At 38.2% G+C, this 21,883-nt stretch overlaps 1 protein-coding gene across 2 annotated transcripts in view; it reads right to left on the bottom strand.

Annotated features, from left to right (window-relative positions):
* Positions 1–11,624: 11,624 nt before the first annotated feature.
* lrrtm4l1 (leucine rich repeat transmembrane neuronal 4 like 1) overlaps positions 11,625–21,883 on the bottom strand; it is a 59,757-nt gene continuing 49,498 nt past the window's right edge. For both annotated transcript variants that reach the window (XR_008606636.1, XM_055040563.1), the window contains exon 3: positions 11,625–12,814. Coding sequence is in view for 1 of the 2 variants with exons in the window: in XM_055040563.1 (XP_054896538.1) it covers positions 12,749–12,814 (66 nt within the window). In the remaining variant the exon portion in view is untranslated. The remainder of the gene's footprint in view (positions 12,815–21,883) is intronic.

Below are 21,883 nucleotides of genomic sequence, written 5' to 3'. Positions count from 1 at the left end.
AAAATAAGAAAACCCACATTAGCTTTATTTCTATTTCTCATTTAATCCAGCTGTGGTCTTATGGTGATGCTCAGGAGGAGCGCTGCAGATGTCACGGTCGGACAGAGGCGAAGTGAGGTTGTCCCGTCAGACCGTCAGTTCCCGAAACCACACCCCCAAAGAAATGTCATAAAAGCTCATGTGGGGTGAGCATGTAACTGCAAAAGGTCACACACTGACCCTTTCTTTGTTGAGAGTACTTTATTGATTATTTTGAATAGACAGCAGGTGACTAATATGACAAATATGTGATTTTGTTCTGGATGCAAAAGAAAAATCTTCTGTAGCTAAAATAATGCTGGCCTGCACTTTTTTCTCTGCTGAAAATGTTTTGTTTTTGTTTTTTTGGCCTAAAATGTTGGAGAGTCACTAGATTAAGCAACAAAATCAGGTATCTAATACCTTAGATAAGAAGCCAGCTCAGCTTGTAGCTGGAGTTTATATGGCTTCATTTATTGTACAGCTGCTGTATTTCTCTGCAGCTTTACATTCTTCCAGCTGAGAAGCCCTGTTGTGGTTTTATGCTGGTTTTTTTAGCATTAAACAGTCTCCAGCAAACAGCAGTCTGACTTCATTGCTTTTTGGTCAACAGAGTCAAGGCTGAGTCATAAAAAGCGCCGTCATCTCCTGCACCATTTTTAACAAATCCCATTTCGACCTGGGGGTCAAACACAGGACAACCAATGAGCAACAAGGTGCACGAAGCTGTTCAGCTGCCGGGCGTTCAGAGGAAAGCCCATCTCCGATATAAGCAACACACGTTGCCTGAGAAGCCGCGGCTCCGTGGAGCAACACTAATACCTTCGCCATCTGGTACCAAGGACGGCGACTCGTAGACAAAACATGGGAGTAAACAAGCCCAGTGCGTGTTAGCGATTCAAAAGTGAATCTGTCCTAGAGCGAAATAATAGAGTTGGATGAAAACAAGCTTCACTCACCCTGAAAATAGCTGCAGGCGCGTGATGTCTGAGCGTAGCTGTGTGAAGATAGCATCTTTCCCCTCATTAGCAGAGTTACTGTAAGTTCTCTGCTTCCTTTGCTTGTATAAGACAAAATACTCTACAGAAAGATGGAGCCAGAGTGACCAGAAAAGCTGGAAACTTGTCATTTTCAGTCCTTGTTTCATTAAACCTGCAGTAAGTGACTTTTACACTAGTTTATTTTTTATATATTTGGTAAAACTGTCACTATGTTATGACTGTATAATACATATAATATGAGAAAAAGTTGAATTCCTCTATTTTCTGCCATTTGCGATAAAGGTTTTTGGATCCAAAATATTGATGCCAAGTTGATAATATTACACTGTAAAAATATTTTTGCTTTGATTTCATTTCATTCAAATGAATTTTTTTTGCACTTGTTTAGGAAACACTGCACACATTTGTTCATGCAAAAGTATTTTGTCTACACCTTTAAACGTCATTTGAATTTTGTTGCTGCAGCAACGACTTGCATACAGTGCAGCCGACACAGAGAGCAAGAAAAAAAAAGGGTTTTGAGTTGTTTAATGGTTTTTCTGCTGTATTTTCCCTTTCCTGTTGCAGATCAACATGAATCGGGTTTCATTTAGTTAATGGAATGAACAGCATGTAAAAGAATCGTCTCTTTGCCCTCCGGCGTTGTGACCTGCATGTTATTACAAACAATAACATGTAGGGAGTTCAAAGGTTGAAAACGTGATGTTTGCTTTTAACTTTTCTTGTTCCATCTATCTACTTCAGCTTGTCTGTTTTCTGCTGGCGTACCTGAATTTCCGTCTTGAGGGATAATAAATTTTATGTCTAAAATATGCATATATTGTGCTAGAGTATAACCTTCAACATCAGGCTTTGTATTAATTATAGCTTCATCTGACATCAGGTTTTTATGACTATAGTCCTAAAATTGTCATTAAATGTTGAAGGAAAACGTGAAGATGTCTTGGAGACGTTTAAATTGGCGGTGAGGAACAATTGTAAGATATAAAAAGTGCCAGGCTGGATGTAAGGGCAGTCGAAACGATTCACAGACAATCTGTTATTGTTGGAAGAATGAGGTTTTATTATTAGCGCTCTTGTCTTTAGTTTCAACATCTGAATTGTAAGAAAATGTGAACAATGTCTGGTTCAATCCACATCTAACCCTAACCCTTCTGATAACCACATTTTGTTTCAAAATGCTTTGTTAAAAAGGACAGATATGCACAAGGGCTTTTTTGAATTGGCAAAAATTAAAAGACGCACACAAAATAAAATGTTTGGTTTTGGTCTGGTCCAGTTATCTTGAGTTCAAATTAAGTTATTTGACTTAAACAGAGTTTAAAACAACACACTTTAGATCAAGATCAACATGAGCATTGAAATAATTCATCAAAAGTGACAAAAAAAATTCACAAAAACAAATGAAGACATTTCCAAGCTGTTTATATTATATAATAGTTCAAACAGATGAACATTGAACCTCTGCAGATCTGGAAATTGAACTGAGTTGTGAAAGATCTAAACAGAAGTTACTGTTTGGTTATTGTTTTGTTTTTTTACTATTTCTGAAAAAATAAATAAATAAATGTTACAGAAGTTACTCTGAGGTCAATGAGCCCAGTGAAGCTGTTTATTTTATTTAAATTAGAAGAATTTTAATATAACAAAGTTCAGCAAAATCAATTATTCCCTTTTTTCTTTTCTGTTTCTAATTTGCCGACATATCAAAGCCGTTCGCACTAAATAAACACGAGTGAATCGATTCAAAATCTTTTCTTTGGAGAAAAATAAAAACAAGTGTAGAGATTTACTTTGTTTTTTTTTCTTATAAAAGACAACTAAACATTCAGAGATGAAGAAATTGCTATAAAATCCATATTATTGAGGCTGCAATTGTCTCAAATCAACAATTTTATAGGAATATGGCAGGTTTTCTCTGCACATTCTTGAGTTTTATTTCCTCTTGGAAATGTGTCCAATTAAATCGATGCATTATTGACTTTCTTTGTGCACCTTTTCATTGAACTGTTGAACTGGATTTAAAATGTATTTTATTGTGAATGCATTTGGGTTGAACCAAAGCTACTGTTTCTCATCAGCCTGGGTCCAGTCAAAGTTTTCATTTTGGCTAAATTTGAAGAATTTAAATGGGATTTCTGTGTTATGATATTTTTTAATGACAAACACTGTATTTAAAAAAAAAAAAAAAAAAAAAATTCTCTGAAGTTCAGTATCTTGTACCGTCTTTGAACTTTCTTCCTTTTGCAAACCTAAAACAGAAAATGACATTTGAGAATACATTGACTTTTTTATTATTTATGCTCATCCTCTCAGTAAACCTGAGTGAGAGGAACATATATTTTTCAGTGGATCATCATGAACAGTGTTGAATATGAAAGGGGGAATAAAAGTTCATGCAATTTCTGCAATTTAGAAAAGAAGCGTCTTATGTAATTAATTGAAATTCATAATTAATTTTATTTGTTGTTTCTGATGTTTTGTCCATTTTGGACATTAAAAATGTCTTCCAGTTTAGAACGTGTTATTGTTTTACTACGCCATTACTGTGAAAATGGTCTCAAAGAAACAATATTATTGTTTATCACAACAACATCTGGGACAATTTCTCTTCCAACAAAATGTGTTATTGTGATTGTAGCAACAGATGTGTTTTAGATTTAAAAGTTGGTTAATATTAGATGTATTTTATCATCAAAGTGTGCATCATTCATGCATCGGATCGGCCTAATTCTCATCATCCTTTGTACATTTTCTCTCTGCTTTTCAAACCTGACATTTCAGTGGCAACACAAAACTCTTAATTCCACTATCAAGTTGCATAATCCGCTAACAGTCGGGCTGCTTTGCTCCGTAAAGCTCTGTGGAGGAGAAAAGCCTGAGAACTCCTCAGAAGGTTGTTACATAAGTATTTGGACTCAAACTGGCTTATTTCACATCCTTCCTCTTTTCCCAAGAAAGAGGTTTAGCATCTGCAAAGATCATGAGATTTGCAACAAGATGGTGAGAAAAAGCAGCTCCTTCTTTCATAGCTTGTAGCAGAAGGTGTCTGACGAGTGTTGGTGTGAAAATGCTCGGCGTGATCGTCTTTATCAGTCATACATTGATTAGAAAATGATGACGAAAACCATCTTTGGACTATACGGAGCCCTCAAGGGCACATTTTCTGTTGCGTTTTATCGCAATAAGCAAATACGGCCTGGTCTATTTTGCATACAATCATAAATGTCACTTTAAGTGGTCAAAGATATACACATTTAAAGAGCCTCAGTGAAAACATATTTATCATTTTGGTGCAAAAACCTAATTTTGCAGCAAAACATTTGTGCAACCAGCTGATTGGTTGAACTCCCAAGAGTCCCAAGAAGACTGTTGATGCTACCTGTGGTAGCGCCAACATGGCTTCTGCTGTGCACTTTATTGCATATTCAAGTATACTTGGTGCCTGAACCATTAAAAAAGCATTTTAAATGAATTCCTGGTATTTAAGGAAGCTGTGAATACTCTGTGTTTACCCAAAATGCCTTCTGGCTTTCTTGATTCTTGACCAGGTCCTCTGCCACAAAAAATCTTTCCAGCTGAGAATGATGATCTCATCCCAGCTGCTTCACATTAGCACCATTTTTCCACTTCCAATAATAAACCAAACAATCTAGAATTTGGTCAACCATATGTTAGGGTGACCATTAAAAATCAATTTCAGATATTTACAACAAAAGGCTGAAAAATAACCCAGCATGCACTCCTTCCCATGAACATGTTTGCTCTCCTTCATCATCAAACGTCTCATGAACCTAAAACTATTTTAGTGGCAGAAACATCAATACTGTATAATTGGTTTGTTGGGTACCATAATTTTTCTATCAACCTTCCCTGTTGAAGTGAGCTGGAAAAGGCTTATTTCCATTTTGTGGAGCCTTTGAGCCTCAAATATGATTAATATGATCCATCAAGTTCAACAGCAATGTCAGAGGTTCAGTAAGTTATTATCTGTATGAAGCAATCGTTTGTTTTCTCAAACATATTTTCCTCCTTCAGCATCTTTGATGGAAATTTACCTTCTTATATTTCAAATCTTTTGCAGTTCAGCAGCACCTTTAAATTATCCCAGAGTGAAAACTCAATTTGGTCAAATTACTTTTTTCTCCTTTCACCATTTCTTTGGTGCAGAGTTCAGAATGTCATCAATCTTCAGCGCTTAATATTTTCATGTCGTCATAAATTTGCTCTCAAGGACAAAATCTTTCAACGCCATTTTAGTTTAATTTAATATTCTATTAGCAAAACACGTCATTTCCATGTCCCTGTATCAGTTCAATTTTGTGTAAGAATCTTTGACAAATTAAAACTCAAACTTAACCGTATGCCAGAAAACAACAGGAATGCTTTAAGATAATTAAAAATTAATTACAAAGCGAACCTGGATGGTCACTTAAACTCGTGAGCTAAGATTTGCTAAAAAGCTAAAGCATGCTAACTTTAACCATCAATTAAGACATATTTTTTAATCACTGTGATAAGAAATCATGAGAGAGTTGGACTTTTGACAGCAAATTCTCTTCTGTAATTAGAAGTATCCACGTATGATTAAGATCCATATCTTCTTTTGACATTTAAATTGCTTCCCTGGCTTCGGTCATTAAAGCACACTTATGCTTACTTTTAATTAAAAGGGATTGCGTCATTTAGTTAAACGGCTCTCAATCTGGCCTGTGCTGCATCTGATCGTAGCCGTTAAGTTATTAGAGTCCATAACATAAAAGGCCTCTGCATCAGTTAGCCAGATGCAAGAATAGTTTTTATATGTGCAAAGGAAATCCTCTCCTTCGGTACAATGAATCAAATTTTTAAGTTCTTGCACTCCTGGAGTGCTACTTCCTTTGGGCTAAAGAAGAAGAGCCATCTGGCTTGTTAATCGTGCAAAATCTGAAATACAGCATCTGTTTTGGTGTGAGGGTACATTAGCGCTCATGACATGGGGAGAAAAAACATATGTTAAGGCGAAAACAAACAAATTGATGCAAATTATGTTGTCATCCGCAATGTTGCAGTCCAAAAGGCCGGGTGGGTGTTCCACTGACGGTCCATTGTTTTTGAAAATATTTACTTCTTTTACCAAATGTTTAATGTTTTGAGGAATATCTGAACCAAATGTACGGAGCTAAATTGGTGTCATAAATTTTGTTCAAACAGAAACAAGGTGGGCTCACAAAAAGATTCAAATTTTTTCTAAAACTAATTTAAACATAAAAATTATTGTTTTTTTTAGATTTGGCTGAAAAAACAAAATCTTTTTACATTGCATTTTAATTACAACTGACATAAATAAATTTAAAAAAAAAAAAACTATATTTTCTTAATCTTTTGCGCTTTACCTAAATCTAAATCTGCCAAAAATATTAATAATTTAAGTACTTATTATAGCTGAATTCAGGAAAATACTCTTGTATAATTAGATTTTTTTTTTTTCACAAGATAAATTTCTGCTGAAATTTTTTTTTAACCGTACAAACGATAACTTACCTTTAATATATTCCACATAAGTCTTCATAAAGTCTTGGGAACGGCCATTCTTTCACTCAGGCAGGTAGAAACGGTCATCTGAAAACACCACGGATGTGATTCCATAAAAAGGAAGTTTCCGCTCCAAGGCTCGGGTCTGAGGAAGGCGCCAGATGATGATTATCAGCTGCCGCCACTCCGTGCAGCCTGCTGCTTCCTCTCAGGTGGATTATATAGTTTGGATTTATCTTTTCCAGTTCGTGGCGTCGCAGATAACATTTCCCCTGCAGCGGATGCCGTCGCTTTGTTGAGGCCATATAGAGGCTACTGACGATGGTTCCAAGATAATTGATACTGTAACGTTGCTTTATCGTGATTCAACCATCTACATTATCTGTCTTAACCTTATCTTTTTAGTGAGAAGTTCCTATCTGATTTCTTTATTGCTTAAACCAAAAATAAATGTGACTCGATAAATGGTGCTGACAGAGCAGCAGTTGGTTCGAGATGATCGCCACCTGAACCTCTCTGTCCGTGTTTCAGGAGCAGATGGAGGAAGCAGATGATCTGATGAGCAGCTCTCCCATCATGTGACCGGTTTTTTAAAAAATGCTCACAGAAGGAGGAGCCGCTTGTTCTCTCCTGAAATATCAGGTTTGATAGAGGTGGGTTTTGGTTAAAGTGGGATCTGCGCGCTAAAAATGGAGATGTTTTGAAGAAGTGATCAGAAATGGCACCGACCTGGAGAGCTGTAGCAAATTTCTGCGGCTTCCATAAAAAGAATGAAGCGGTTGTGAGTCAGCTGCAGAGATGTTGGGTGAAGTTATTAGAGGAGCATTTTGTTTGAAGCGAAGGCCAGCAGTAGGAGGAGGAGGAGGAACACGGGGAATCGAAACAGGTTGCTTTTTTGCCTGCCAATCAGACAAACCTTCCAGGAGATAAAACAATTTACATCAAGGTTTGCCTCCTCTTCCCACAAAGTCTGGAGGAAGTTTGACATTTTTTCTGCCGACTTACTTTTCATTCGTCTCCATTTTTTACTAATAAACTTCTGTTATCTGTCCTGCAATTACCACGTTAACTTCAAAGTCCCTGGAGCGTCGAGAATCACGCGTTTGTTGTCTTCCAGGAGTCGTCGGATGAAGATGATATCTCGGTCGCTTTGTTTACAGCGTCGCAGGAGTGTCTCGATGAATCTTAAATCAGTTTATTTTCATTTTTAGTTAAACATCTTCTTCCTGGGGTCTATCTGTGCGAGTATTGTGGGCTGCCGACTGTTTGGACTCAGGTCAACTGGGAGCCTAAACGTCATGAATTATGCATGAGGGCCGCTGCGGGCAGACAACAGTGCTGTCTGTGCTGCCGCGGCTCAGCCACACTGATTTGCAGAGATCATAGGAAACAGCGGAGGATAAGACAGATACAGGAGGAGGGAGGCGGACGGAAACACAAGGAGATAAAAGGCGCACGTTGGGAAATATCTGAAGCTCAGGTTCATTCAACTTATAAGAAGGAAGAAACCCCTTTTTCGCTCTACAAAGCCGCCGTCCCATGAAAATGTCTAATTCAGCAACTTGTTGAGTTACCTGCTTTTTTGTTAAGGCTTCAAAACTAAAACTATATTTCACAGTCAGAAGCCTTGTGAGGGTGCATGCGTGTGCACTGACAACCTAAAAATATTTGTGGAAACAAGAGATTCAGTAACTTAAACTGAATTCTCTTGTACGGATGATGATTGTTTGAGACGTCTGCAAAAATATAAAATTTGACCGGGCGTGTCAAAAATAGGAGCTCGTTTTATGTCAATAATTCATTAATATTGATGAAAAACTCATTTCTAGTTCCATTTGTACATACATTTACTTTTAACAAGACGATTTCTTCATGTTCTAAATTAAATATTCTGCCACGGGAACTCAAACATTTTCATCAATATTAAGGGATTATTGACTTAAAATAATATTTCTGTCTGATTTGAAGTGTATTGAGATACTTGCAGTCGAAGCCAAACCAAAACTACTTGGTAAGATTTTGGATTTTTTGGTAATTTCCAACTTATTGGCTCAGAAAAACTAGTTCTACGTGACTTAAATAATCTTTAAGTCAAATTAATTTCCTTTAATTCAACTTTTCTGAGAACGATGCAAAGTATTCGCTCCTCTGCTTTCACTCAAAGGATCTTGGGTCGAATGGAAGCTCCCTCAGAAATGACTCATTTTTCCTGGAGCACATTCATGAGGTCAGTCGCTGATGTTGGACACTCTTTCATCCCAGAGGCGTTCGTTATTCCTGTGTAAACTTTCACATTTCGATTTTTATGGATGCAGTTTGTCAGTAATGGAGCTCTGTACGCTTTGTGGCTAAGCTAATCTCAAGGCGACCGTCATGTACCGGGATCTGCAGCTTTTTCTATAATTTTATGTAAATTTGCTGTTATTTTTATGATTATTATCGTAAAATGATGACTATTATGCTCAGTCGCTGAATTTTTATGACGTGTGTAAAAAAAAAAAAAAAACTGAATCATTCAGCATTACTTTTTACTTCAGGGTCACAAATTTTCAACTGAGCTGAATTTCTATCAAAGCACTTTGCAGCAATAGTCAGAGAAATCCATTTATGGTGTTGTTCCAGTGGGGGAGCAGAACTTTATAACCTTGACACAAACATTAAGCTTGTGTCTGGCTTTTTAAAGTACTTTCAGCTGCAACTCCTGCAGTCTTGACAGACCTGCAATAAAATGTACTTTTATTACACTTTTCATAGAAAATGTCCAGGATTTTATCGCCATCTGAGTCTAAAAGTGCAGCCATTTGATCAGGTTGATGGCAAATCATGGCAGATGCTCTTCAGTAGCGTCTATGAGCCTCTCTCTGATGGGGAGAGGCAAGAGCAGAGAGAAATGATTTTATGAAATTAAGAAACTCAAGAGGAAACTATATTTTTTTTCCGTTGTTCACATCACAAGCACAAACTTTTGCGTATTTTATGCAATGAATCAACTCAAAGTTGCAATGTGTTTCTGTTTTCAGATGATGTATTGAAAATGTTTTATTCTGAGGTAATAGAGTAAAGGAGGATTAACTTTTCACATCTTATTTTCCTTCCACTTCACAAACGCCTTTTTGGTTTTGAAAACAAAAATGTAATTACGAGAATAAAGTCAAAGTTATACAGGAATAAAGTTGAAATAATATCAAAGTAAAGTCATAATATGTTATTCTCATATTTCGTAAAAATAGTTGTTTGTATGACTTTTGATTATTCATGACTTCATTCTTGTCACAACTTTCTTGCATTTTTTCCACTTTATTCTTGTGCAACTTTATTCTCATAATGCTACAACCTTGTTCTTGTGTTACTTTATTTTTGTAACACTGCAACATTCTACTTTATTCTTGCAAATATGTTATTTTCTCTTTTTTTGACTGTTTATATGACTATTTTGTAACATCAACACTTTTGTATTATTTTGACTTCATGCTTGCAAAACTTAATACTACCACTTTATTGTCATTTCGACTATTCATACGACTTTACTCTCATAATTTGACTTTATTCTTGTACAACTTTATTTTCATAAAACTGGTTTATTTCTGTACGAGTTTGTTTTTGCGATACTATGACATTATTTGGATATTTTGAATTTATTCTCATAGTTTTTAGGACATTCTTGTCATTTTATGTGTCGTACTCTGACATGTATTGTTGGAAAAGCGCGTGAACGTCGTGGCTTAAACCCAAAAGGTGTGAATACTTTCGCAATGCACTGTGGGTGCAAAGAGGGAGAGGGCGCCGGACAGATCGGCCGTCTGGACCCGCGAGCCGACAGCCTGACGTGTTCCAAGAACAGCAAACATGGAGCAAACGATCCGAGTGCGGCTCCCGACCGCGACCCGCAACACGGAACACGGGGAGCGTAATTAGAGGGGCCCGCCGCGAACAGAGCGCTCGAACAGAGATCAATGCTCTGCTCTCTAAATTAATGAGGCTAATGTGGATTTGACAGCCTCTTCATGGGAGAGCTGCGTGGAAAACCCGACGAGAGAAAGAAGGAGAGAGAGAGAAAGTCACGGAGAACAGAGACGTGCAGATCTTTGACACACAAGAGGGTCAATGGAGGCTTTTTTAATTTGACCAACTACTATTGCTCACCAGTAAAGTCATCAGTTTAATTATAAAACATACTGTTGAAAGTGAACAAAGAATACCGCAACAAATCCAAATGGGGAGAGAAGAAGAAGAAGAAGTAGAGATTTACATTAAAAAAGTATTATTATTCTTGTGTAGAAAGAGTTACAGGTTAAAACAATCCACAACTCAGTGGGTTTCAAATACAATAAAAACCAAAGAAATAAAGAGAAACACAAGCCCACGCAGAACCGTGCACAGCAACATTACAGTCTGTTTAAGGGAGAGCAGGGTGATTGTTTCTGAAGAAAGCAGGATTTTTTTTTAATTTTTTTATTCTGGTTTAAGAAAAGTTTTACGATGTAAAGCAGTGCTGAGAGTTTTCTTTCCGACAAGATCTTCCTGCCGCTGCAAGGTCGTTTATTCACAAAGACACACACGTTGCACACATGATGGAAAGAAAAAAGGGGAGAGAAAAAGAAAGAAAAGGGGATTTGAGGCTTTTTAAATATTTAATCTGTAAAGAAAACAAATACCAGATTTGTGGTGAACTATAGGTGCATCGTATTTAAAGTTTGTTTATTTTAGTAATGCTGCTTGAGACATATTTCGAGCTTTTATTTCTGCTGATTTTGATAAACAAGCCTTATGACTAATTCAATTTGAACTCATTACAGAAAATGTCTAAAGACAGAAGATAAGCCTCAGTTTGTCATATATGAAAATGGCCGCTCAGAGACATGTATCTAAGCATATTGGGGGAAAGTTTAGTGGAAGGAAAACATGCAGTGGGGGAAAAGAAATTGCACAAACAAAATGGAGAACCACTTTCTTGGGAGGATTATGTTTTGTTTGTTTTCATAAATCTAACTATCTAAAAGATAAATTCAATTAAAATATTTAATTAAATATTTATATTTTAAGAAATAAATTACATATGAGCAAATAAACTAATTAAATTTTATACACTTAAATGCTTTGGGGACTTTTTCTACTGCAGTATTTCCTTCCATTAAACTTTAATTTGCTCAGATTCAAGGAGGATGTTTGCCAAGTCTAATTTCATGGCATTTCCGTTTTAAATACATTTTTCTCTTTAACTTTTTGAGAAACTGTTTGTGTCTCGTGTAAATTTGCTGTAATCATCACAACCAACAGAAATAAACGGCTTTCTGAAGCTAAAGCTCCAGTTTCACTGAAGTAAATCAATGTTTTGTTTGATACAGAAATGTATTGAGATGCGCCTGTATGTGAAGCTGAGCCAAAAGTAAAGGAGGGTTCATTTGGCTCTTTGGTATCTGTTGCTCAAACACACATTTTTTTCTTTAAAAATAAAAATAAAGAAAAGAAAAACACAACATTAGCAGTTTGTCCTTGATTGGAGCATCTGTCCTCATTTCTGTTTTTCTTTTTTGTTTTGTTGTTTTGTCTCCCTTATTAAAAGTTATCCTTGAAATTTCATTTTATTTGGAAAGAATAAAAAATACTCTCCGAACAAAACAAAATACTTTTAAACAACCGAAGCAGATTCCTCTTTTCGTACTTTCTGTGAGGAACCGTCGCAGCTCATGATTGGTCTTTCTTTTATTTCTTTCCTTCTTTTATTTCAAAAATGTACTGAAAGATTATATAATGATGCTTCACAGGAGTTGAAAACATGGCAACCCATTTTAAATTACACACCCCTGTGTCGTAGGAACAGCTTGTCCTTTTTGCACGACGCCATGAAGAGGAGACAATAAGCCATCATGGTCCCTGCAGTGGGCGGCCATCTTTATTGCATCCGTTCCTTGGCTCTCATTAGTCTGCACGACAGGACCTCTCGACCATCAGTGCGTGTGTTTGTGAGGTGAGCGTCATGAGAAATGCCAAAGACCAAATGATCATTAAAAAAAAAAGACGTTATAAAATCTTTAAAAAAAAGAGAAGCCGGCACGTCATCTCCTCTTTTTCCGCTGGATCGATTGTTGCCTTGAATCCGTTTGCATGGAGGACAATTGAAGCGCCTCCTCCAATCTGAGCGAGGATGAGAGAGGAATCCTGGCGGGACGGGCCGCGATCTGTTGCATCATCTCCAACAGTCCTTTCTCTGAGAGTTAATGGATCGTAGGCACATCTCCCAGCCAGGCACCAGGCAGGGGGCGTGGACACGTGTACTCGTTCTGCAGAGAACAGGAAGGAGAGAAAGAAGAACATCAACGCCGCGCAGCTGGTGGTTACCGTGTGAAATTAATTGCAGTTCCAGGTGATTTGATAACAGCACAGTGGGCCTGTGACAGCGCCAGCAATGCAAATAAGGATAAGCAATTAAGTGGCTGATAAACTCCCATGTGGTCCGACATCCTGGCAGGATGTAAGAGGAAGCTGTGGATTAAATTGCAGTTGCACGACGTCGTATCTGATCAGAACAGCTGGAATGGGAGAAGCTACAGAAGTTACAGAATGACCCAGCATCTCCAAAAGCATAGGCTGTGGGATTTACTGGTGAGACCAGCGCAAAACGAAACGCAACCATCAAGAAGTTGGACATTTATTCATAACTTTACAAGTTTCCAAAGTCAAAATAAAGAAAATTTTGTTGAGTTTATCACTTCTTCAAACGTCCAACTGTAGATTGGTGAAGCTTTTGGTACTACTGAGTCATGGTACTATGGGCCGGTTGTGCCAGAATTAATTAATAAAACCTGTTAAACTTGCTTGTTTCAGCTTTCAATAAGTGTGTATTTTCAATCAAAATCACAGATTTTGTGGTGCTAATTTAGGAATATTTATAAGGTATTTTTATGCTAATGTGTGATGCTAAATGTGACTTTTCATTAATCGATGTGTCTGCCACAGAGGCTGAGGTTACGGTCAATTAAACCCTGTGATTTTGATCAAATTTGAGAAAAATTGGGAGGAAAATCTATTGATTTTGTGTGAATGTTGAGGCCACATAAGAAGCTACAGTAAAACTTTACTAACTTTAAGATACACTAAACAATTTAGACGTAAGATATATTCGTTTTTGTGATAAAATGTCAATTTCCTAACAAAATATAGTGATTATTGGACATTATTTTCTGTTTAACATACTTCTGTTTTTCAGGTTAAAGTGGGGTGGATATGCATTTGTATCATTTTTCTTTCTCTTCTCAAATATGTGCCGTCCATTTTCTGTGTGTCACAAAAACCTCATAAAATCCATTAAAACTGCGGCGTGAAACTGTGTGAAAAGTGCAAGAGGCATAAAAACAGAAAGCATTGTCTGTTTTTACTGACAAAGCTTCAGCTTTCCCTCACTCACTCTGAACAATCCCACATTCATGCTGCCTGCTCTGACCTTTTTTCTCTAATTTTTAATAATGCTGCTCTTCTCTACTCTCGCAATTAATTTTTCACCCATGACAGTTTCATAACGAGACACGTATTGTCACCGCGCCAGACCTATTGAATGTTTTGGGAAAAAATGGACCGCAAGCAGCTGAATGCAACAGATATAATGAAATGCATCGGGGAAATAATTACTTGATCCGCTACAATTTGGAGAGAGTTTGGGTTTTATGTCCATGTGGTAAATAAATCAGTCAGCTGCAGATAATCCTGACCTCAACTCATTGCCTAAAATAAGCACGCCCGTCTGCAAAACCAATTTTCTCCCATTCCAGCCGATCCTCCAACTGAAAGGAGGACCAAAGGTCAAAATGTGACCTCAGAAGATGTCAGGAGCAAAACAGTAGATCAGCGCAGAGGGCAATGGGCAAAAAGACGATCAGATCAAATCTTCACTCTGCCAGGCAGCAGGGCAGCGGCAGTTCAAACAGAATAACCAGATCTGAATGGTTTAAATACTGCAGAGTGCCGTGGGAAAGTCTTCCTTGAACAAATGGGCTACTCAAAGCTAAATCATTCTTAGATAATGAGATTTTAATCTAGTCTGTTCTGCCTTTGTTGATCTGTTTTAGGTCACTTTAAATCTAAATAAGCTGCTGCTGGTCACACTCCCTCCCCCTCAAACTCAACGTTTACACTCGCACGTGAAAATGGCTGCAAACAGATGCACAATTATACAACTGTGCATCTTTGAAAAGCTAAAGTGGAGCCTCCTGCACAACTAAGAAAACACTTGTCTTCTCCAGCAGCCATTGTAGAGCGCATGCAGCAGTAAAACCGGAGCTCAATTTGGGTTTTGGTTTTGGCTTTCCTGGACTTACTTGGTGAGGGGAAGTGCCTGCTGACATGTGATGCCACATTTAGGAAGTTTTTGAAATGAGGTCGTTTTTCCAGACACCAAAAAAATTATAAACTTAACGCCAAAAAAAACAGCTGGGCGGGCTTTTCTTTAAGCACTCTGGCTGTTTTTAGAAGCAATAGAAAACCAAATGGAAGTACAAAGACAAACCTCACTAGATAAACCTGAAACTTTATGTTTCTCATTACATAAACCAATGGCATCTGTTTTGTCTGCATTGAGCTGGAAAACATGTAAACTCTTCACTTTTGTAAAAAGCTGTGTTTATGTGGAGACAACGGAAAAATATAAAAGTTGAAGCTCTTGTTGAAATGAGGCTGTCGATGTTGAATGAAAGTGACCCGGAGATCTGAAGAGCTGTTGACAGAAGTGCCAACAACACAAACAAAAGATTTTACAATTGAAACACAAAGGAACTTTCCAAGTAAATCGATAAGCAGACAGAACAGGTAATTTATGTACAGCATCATCTCCATAAGCCGCATACAATGGATTGATTTCAGGAACTAATTTTCCTCCAGAACATAATAAATTCAGGAGAAAGAGTCAATTATGCATCTTGACGGGTGAGCAACCCTGGCACATCTAAATGTCAGGGATTTCCCCACAGGACATGTCACGCTTGTTAAAATGTTGTTGCAAATTAGTGCAACATTTTGACATTTTCCCCTCATTCAAGAGCTCACAAGCCTCAAACCGTTCTGCACTCCAAAACAGACGGAGCGGCACTCAGCTCACTTCCTGAGTGTTTTTAACCGCACTGTGACACGGCAACAAGTCCTTATTGATTTAGCAACACAAACGCTCAACTTAAGCAGTCTCAAAAGCTTTTCGAATATGCTCCCAACTGTCCCTGGCTCAGCTTTTCACTGCTGAAGCTGAGATTGTTGTCGGCGTTGAAGTACACCTCTTTGACGAACGCGCCCTGAGCAGAACTTTGATTTAGGCGTCATCAAATGGGCCGAGGAGTCTTCTAGCAGCCCTTCATCTCCCTCTCAGGTAAGAAGTGAGCGAGGAAAACTCTGCGGCACAAATTGTCAGACAGAAGACAATCTGCGTGAGAGCAAATCGCAGCAACGTTTCGGGTTGTGCTCTGAGCAGACGCACGCAAAAAATAGACACAAAAGTTGAAGAGCACAAATCTGTAAAGGCAGAAAAAAAGAAATGATGAAAAATGTGTTATTTAAATTTTTTGGAGACGATTTATTAAGTATTTTACATGCGATTGCTGAAACGTTCTTTTCTTTCTTTGTCTTCCAAGTCCATGAGTCAGTGGTGCAAAACAAAAAAAAGAATATTTTTTAAATACTTTCCATAAACATAAACAATTGTGTGCATTTATATTCAACATATTTTGTTTTGATACCTCTAAACAATCCAGTCAGCCAGTCCATTGTCCTTAAAAGTCTCTTAATTACTCAAAATCTGAATGGCGCTGAAAACAAGGACTCACTTTCGCTCCCTCTCTTTGGAGGCTTGTTTTTAACAGCTTCGAACTTCTATAGAATACAGATCTGTGCAAAATAGCTTGAGGTCAGTCAGGATGAATAGAAAATGTCTATGAAAAGCAATTTTCTGCTTCTGGAACAGACTCTCAATTTAATTAGCGACTTCGATTGGGCCGTTCTAACACGAGGCGCTAATTTGATCTAAGCCGTTCCTCTGCGGCTCTGGCTGTATGTTCGGGGTCCTTGAACCTCCACCGCTGTTTAAAATCTTCTAATGGACTCCTTTTTTTAAACTGAGGAGGCAGCGACCTCCAGCCGCTCGGCCCGGCTTCTCCGGGGGGGAATCCCAAGGCGTTCCAGGGCCAGCCGATCGTGTCCTGGTTTTCCTCCCGGTGCAAGGTGTCCAAAAGCCGACCCAGAACCCAGAAACTCACTTTGGTCTCTTGAATCCATGATCTTGTTCTTGCAGTCATCTATGAGCCTGGGGTTGTACGTGAGGACAATATATTTCTTCATTAGGACAGAAAAGATTCTTAAAGGCTCCTACATACTTTATTTGAACATGCAGTCACACGGTTTCGTCATGTGCAAGAATTATTAATCATTCACCTGTCTCATTAATATGATAGTTATTTAGTGAAGAATTGTACAAATGTACATTGTTCCTCACTGTGTTAGATATTTGTTCCTCAGAAGTATCCACGGCTCCTGCTGGGAGTGGAAATACTGACATTGCTTCCATATTTGGGCATCACAATGTCACCAGGTGAGTCTGAACCCGGCCAATCACTGAACAGATGCTTAAAATATGTGGATGTGCCACAAACTTCTCCTAAAGAGGAACGGTCTGGAGTAACTGATGCACGGCATCAGTTATTACAACTGAAAACTAGCGATCATGCCTGTCTAAAGTAAAAGAAGAATTCAGAGCCAGAACTCTGCTGGTCGGGTTCTGACTAAAACCAAGGAAACTGAGCACATCACACCAGTTCTAACATCCTTAAACTGTTTCGTTTCTGTTCAGCTCAGAGAATGGACTTTAAAATACTGTTGGTAGTTTATAAACCGCAATACATTAAATATCTGCTTCTGCTGTTGTTGTTGTTGTTGTGTCAACCCTGCGGGTCTTCTGGTTCTGGTTCTGCTCTGCATCCCAAGAACCAGAACCAAACATGGAGATGCAGCATTCAAATCTGGAACAAACTTCCAGAAACCTGCAAAATAGCTGCAACACTGACTTCCTTTAAATCTAGCCTAAAAACTAACATTTTTCTGTGTACTAAGGAGTGCAGGTCTTGTCAGACATTTTCTTTACAATTATACTCCACTTTGTGTTTATTTCAGGAAAAATTACCAATAAAATAAAAGTTAATGGCACACACTTTTGCGAGGCACTATAGTTTTCTGAAAAGTAACTACTTTTTCACATTTTGGGGGTGAATAAGGAGCGTTTTATTGTACATCCCTGCTTGCAGTTCTTTAAACACAAAGCAGACAGTTAGTTGTTCAATTGCTTGCAAAACCGTCTTAATGATGTTATAAAGTGTTTTACAAGAAGCGGTGGGTGGTTTAGGTCACAATGAGGTTTACAAGACCACAACAAAAACAAAGGTAAAATGAAAATACAACAAAAACCATAAAAATGCAACATTGGAGACGCGGGAGCTGCATGATCACTGAGCCTGAGTGTAGTGGGCAGAGAGGCTTCGTGGAACAGCAGCTCTAAAAACCTGCCGTCGCAAACTGTGACCCGGGGATAGTTAGCAGAGCGTTGTGTGGAGATCGCAGTGGTCAGGTTGGGTTCGTTCCCGGTCAATAGGTCCGAGAGGCAGCCAGCGGCAAGACCATTACTGGCTGTGGAAGTGAGCGAAGGTTCAGAATCGCTGCCAGACGTAACAAGAAGCCTGCAGAGGGAGGTGAGCGCTGGGGTGACGGGTTCAGCGCCGGGTTCTGGTAATGAGCAACTTTCTGTACCAATTGGAAGATGGTTGAGGGTGCTTTCTGTCCTCCCTAAGCATTGAGTATATAATCTGGCAAACATATCCATAAGTTCTGTAAAAAGGTAGATTTAAGAATGTGCAGAAAAACTTCTGAGATCCACTGATGGGGGTTCAGATAAATTTATTCGGAATGACAATCATTTTGTAGAGTGTCTGATCTCCAGGGGTCAGAGGTCAATATTTCATTACGAAGACCGTGCCCTGAATTTAAGGACAGTACTTTAAATCCTGGGGAAATGTGTCTAAATAGTGACAAAACGCCATTAGGATAAATAACACAAGATTTTTTTCTTTAAGGAAGTGAAGTTGAAGAATGGTGAGACTGTTCACCGTCATCATTCCACCAACTTTCTTTGGTGCACTGCTGCTTTTGGCTGTGAAACAGACACTCAGCATGATGCTGCCACCGCCATGCCTGACACCTGATACATCACACAGTTACTACACCCAAAGTAGATCTTATTTGTGACGTCTAAAGCAAAATTTATGTGGTTTTCACACTTAGAGAGTGTCAAAAGGTACAGAGCCTAATAATAATCGTCCGTCCAAAGTAGTTTTGCTTGGGGGTGTTGGAACCCACTTATATCTGCTCACAGTTACCAGCAACCTCATTATAACGTTCATAATGAGGTACAGCAAGAAGAGCAGCACCTTTCTTTACTCTCTGCATGTCTGGCAGTAATCAAAACTTGAAGTTGAACCAAACAGATGTGATCAATCAGAGTTAATTCATGATTCAACAAGAGATTGGATAGCGCTTTCCTTTAATGAAATAAATCATGTGTAATCTTATTCAGACATTGTTTGAAATGTGTAAAAATAGAGCACATGAGAAACGGGCAGTTAAAGGTTTAATTAATTTGTTCATTTGCCTGAAGTGACATCAGTTTAAAGCACATTGTGAAGTCCATGTTTAGACCGAATGCATCTAAATAAAGGCAACGGCTTCGTGTCGCCTCCGCAGAAACAAGTACAGAGCAATTACTATCTGTCACAGGTTATACGTCCCTGTCTCTGCTCTGTTCCACCCCCTCTAACATCTTTAATGTGCTTTTAATTAGGTTAGTAATTAGCATGAGCCCAAAGTTGATGTAATTAATCTCCTCTTTGTCCAGACAGCTGGAACCAACACAAACGCACTGCATGCCTGCCACTCTCCCAGATCTCCATCTTGTTCCTCCACTCAGAGACCCAACCACCCGGCTCCGGTTCTCCGCCCCATCCAAGTGAACTTGACGTTCCCCTTTTTTTCTTCTTTTTTTTTTCCACAGACCAAAAGAAAAAGATGCAGACAACAAGAGCTGGACTGATTATGTCAATTCTTTGTGAAATTTTTGGCTAATGAGACAAGCAAAGCCCAACTTTGATGTGATGATATTAAAGTAGCATGTTCTCCGTTCGTGCTGAAATGATAACGGCGTCAAGGTGCATGTCTGATCTCAGGCTCTTTTATCTTCGTCTGTCGCTCTGATCTTCATAAATATCGCAGACAAGGAATTACAAAAATGAAACACTATCTGAGGAGGCTAATTTATGCTCACAGACCAGAGAAATAATTAAAAAATGAAAACTTTTTTTCCATGGAAACTAATTCCTGCTTAAGCTCTTGATCCCTGCAAAACAGTCCGACTTACAGTTCCTCTTAAGCTCTAGTTCTTTCTCAGAACACACATTTAATCCTATTATGACTTCAAACAGGGATTTTTTTTCTTGTTTCTCTTTTTTTTTTTTTTAACCCAATAAATGTTAATTTAGAGAAATTAGATTCTTTTGTTTTTAGGTTGTGGAAACAAAAAAGGAAAATGTTGATCTTTTGGCTGTAGCTACGTCGAAGCTGCAGCCATTATCCTGATTGCCCTTTCAAATAAAACCAGAGGCTTTAAGTGGTTACCATCGCAAACATCTGGAAGGTGATATGATAAAATGCAACGCACTGAATACTTTTCCTTACTTGGCATTTCCATTTCTTTTTCAAATGCATAAATAATAGTACCCAGATTAATATTTGTGCTGAGAGCATGAATACATGAATATATAATCTTGACAGCATGGGCACTATTTTGCCTCCAGCTAAACGCTTTATACTGACTTCGATTTGAAATGCTAACTTTGCAATGGAAGCATTTAAAAATTTGGGGGTTATCAATAATAAAACAATAAGATGTTACTGTATTGCTAAAGCTGGTCTACAGGCATTCTATCAATCTGAACTGAACCCCATTGAAAACCTCATAACTATTCCACCAAATATTAATTCCTGAGTTAAAACATTAGTATTGCTGTTTGTAAATGAACTTATTTCTTTGCATAATTTGAGGTCTTTGTTATTTTGACCATTTCTCATTTTCTCCAAATAAATGCTAAATTTCTGTTTGGAAATTTCAGAGACATGTCAGCAGCTCACAGAATAAAAGAACAATGTTCATTTTACTCAAACATGTGACTTTACAAAGTAAAATCAGAGAAACTGAAATGAAGTTGAAACGAACTTCGGTTCGATTCAAACGCGAAGCAGGAAGTGGACTACAACGCAGGGCATTCTGGGTAGATACAACCAAAACAAATGCATGAGTCTAGTACTAGTGGGAGAAATGGCTTGTGGTATTTTCTAATTCTTACAACCACTAAAATCTGATGCCACTCCATTTCTGTTTACATTATGTGAAGGAGGAAGTTGAGCTCAATGTCTTCCTCAGAGGTTTTTGTGTCATTTCCTTCAGCAGTTTTTGGTGCAGAACCACCACAGGTGAGGGGAGAAAAGGGTTTTGAAAGACTTTGGATCATTTGACACAATCTAGTGTGAAAGAGAATAACACCAGCTCGAAATGGACCAATGTTGATCCCAAATCGAGGGAGTCTAGCGGAATATAAGGTATGAAAACATCATAAGTTCTGGTCTCAAGGAGAAAATCCATTACCAGTTAATAGCCTTCAGATTGTTGCTACAAACTCACCTTAGTCACCACTAATGCCTATTGGTGCATATTTAACACAAACCAAGAGCCATTTTGGAAGCACTTTTTACTGGCCGGAGCTATCTAATATGATTTGCTAGAATCAAATAACTATATCTACCAAACTGAGGATGAATAATAACCTTTGTGTGAACTTATTTCAGGCATTAAGAGTTTTCACTCACAACCATGTTTGAAAAACCCTCCAAAATGGCTGAACTTGGGAAGCCAACATTCCTAAACAGGGACTCACTGCCAGTTATCGCAGACACTCAAACATAAAATGCCAGCAGAATAATAGTTTATATGGTGGAATCCTATTTGGTGACATTTACCTTGATTTGCTGAGGGGTTAAAAACGGCAACGGTGTGTGTGGAGTAATGTGAGTTTTTATGCTCATCACTGCACATCAGAGTGAAAAAAGAAACAAATGATTTGGCCTGAAGTGGGTTTGGCCTTTACAACCTCCCCATCTATCTCTCTTGCAGCACTAAATGTGTTTCAGCAGCCAGGGGAGGATATACTCAACCACGACTAAGTGGGCCGGTGAGAGTACCCCGCTCTCTCGCCATTTGAAGTTAAAAAGAGAGCAATTTT

Source organism: Poeciliopsis prolifica, unplaced genomic scaffold, assembly GCF_027474105.1.
Source record: "Poeciliopsis prolifica strain line A6 unplaced genomic scaffold, Auburn_PproV2 SCAFFOLD015, whole genome shotgun sequence".
NCBI classification, from domain to species: domain Eukaryota; kingdom Metazoa; phylum Chordata; class Actinopteri; order Cyprinodontiformes; family Poeciliidae; genus Poeciliopsis; species Poeciliopsis prolifica.
The sequence above is the reverse complement of the archived record's forward strand: the minus strand, read 5'-3'. Positions and strand labels throughout refer to the sequence as shown.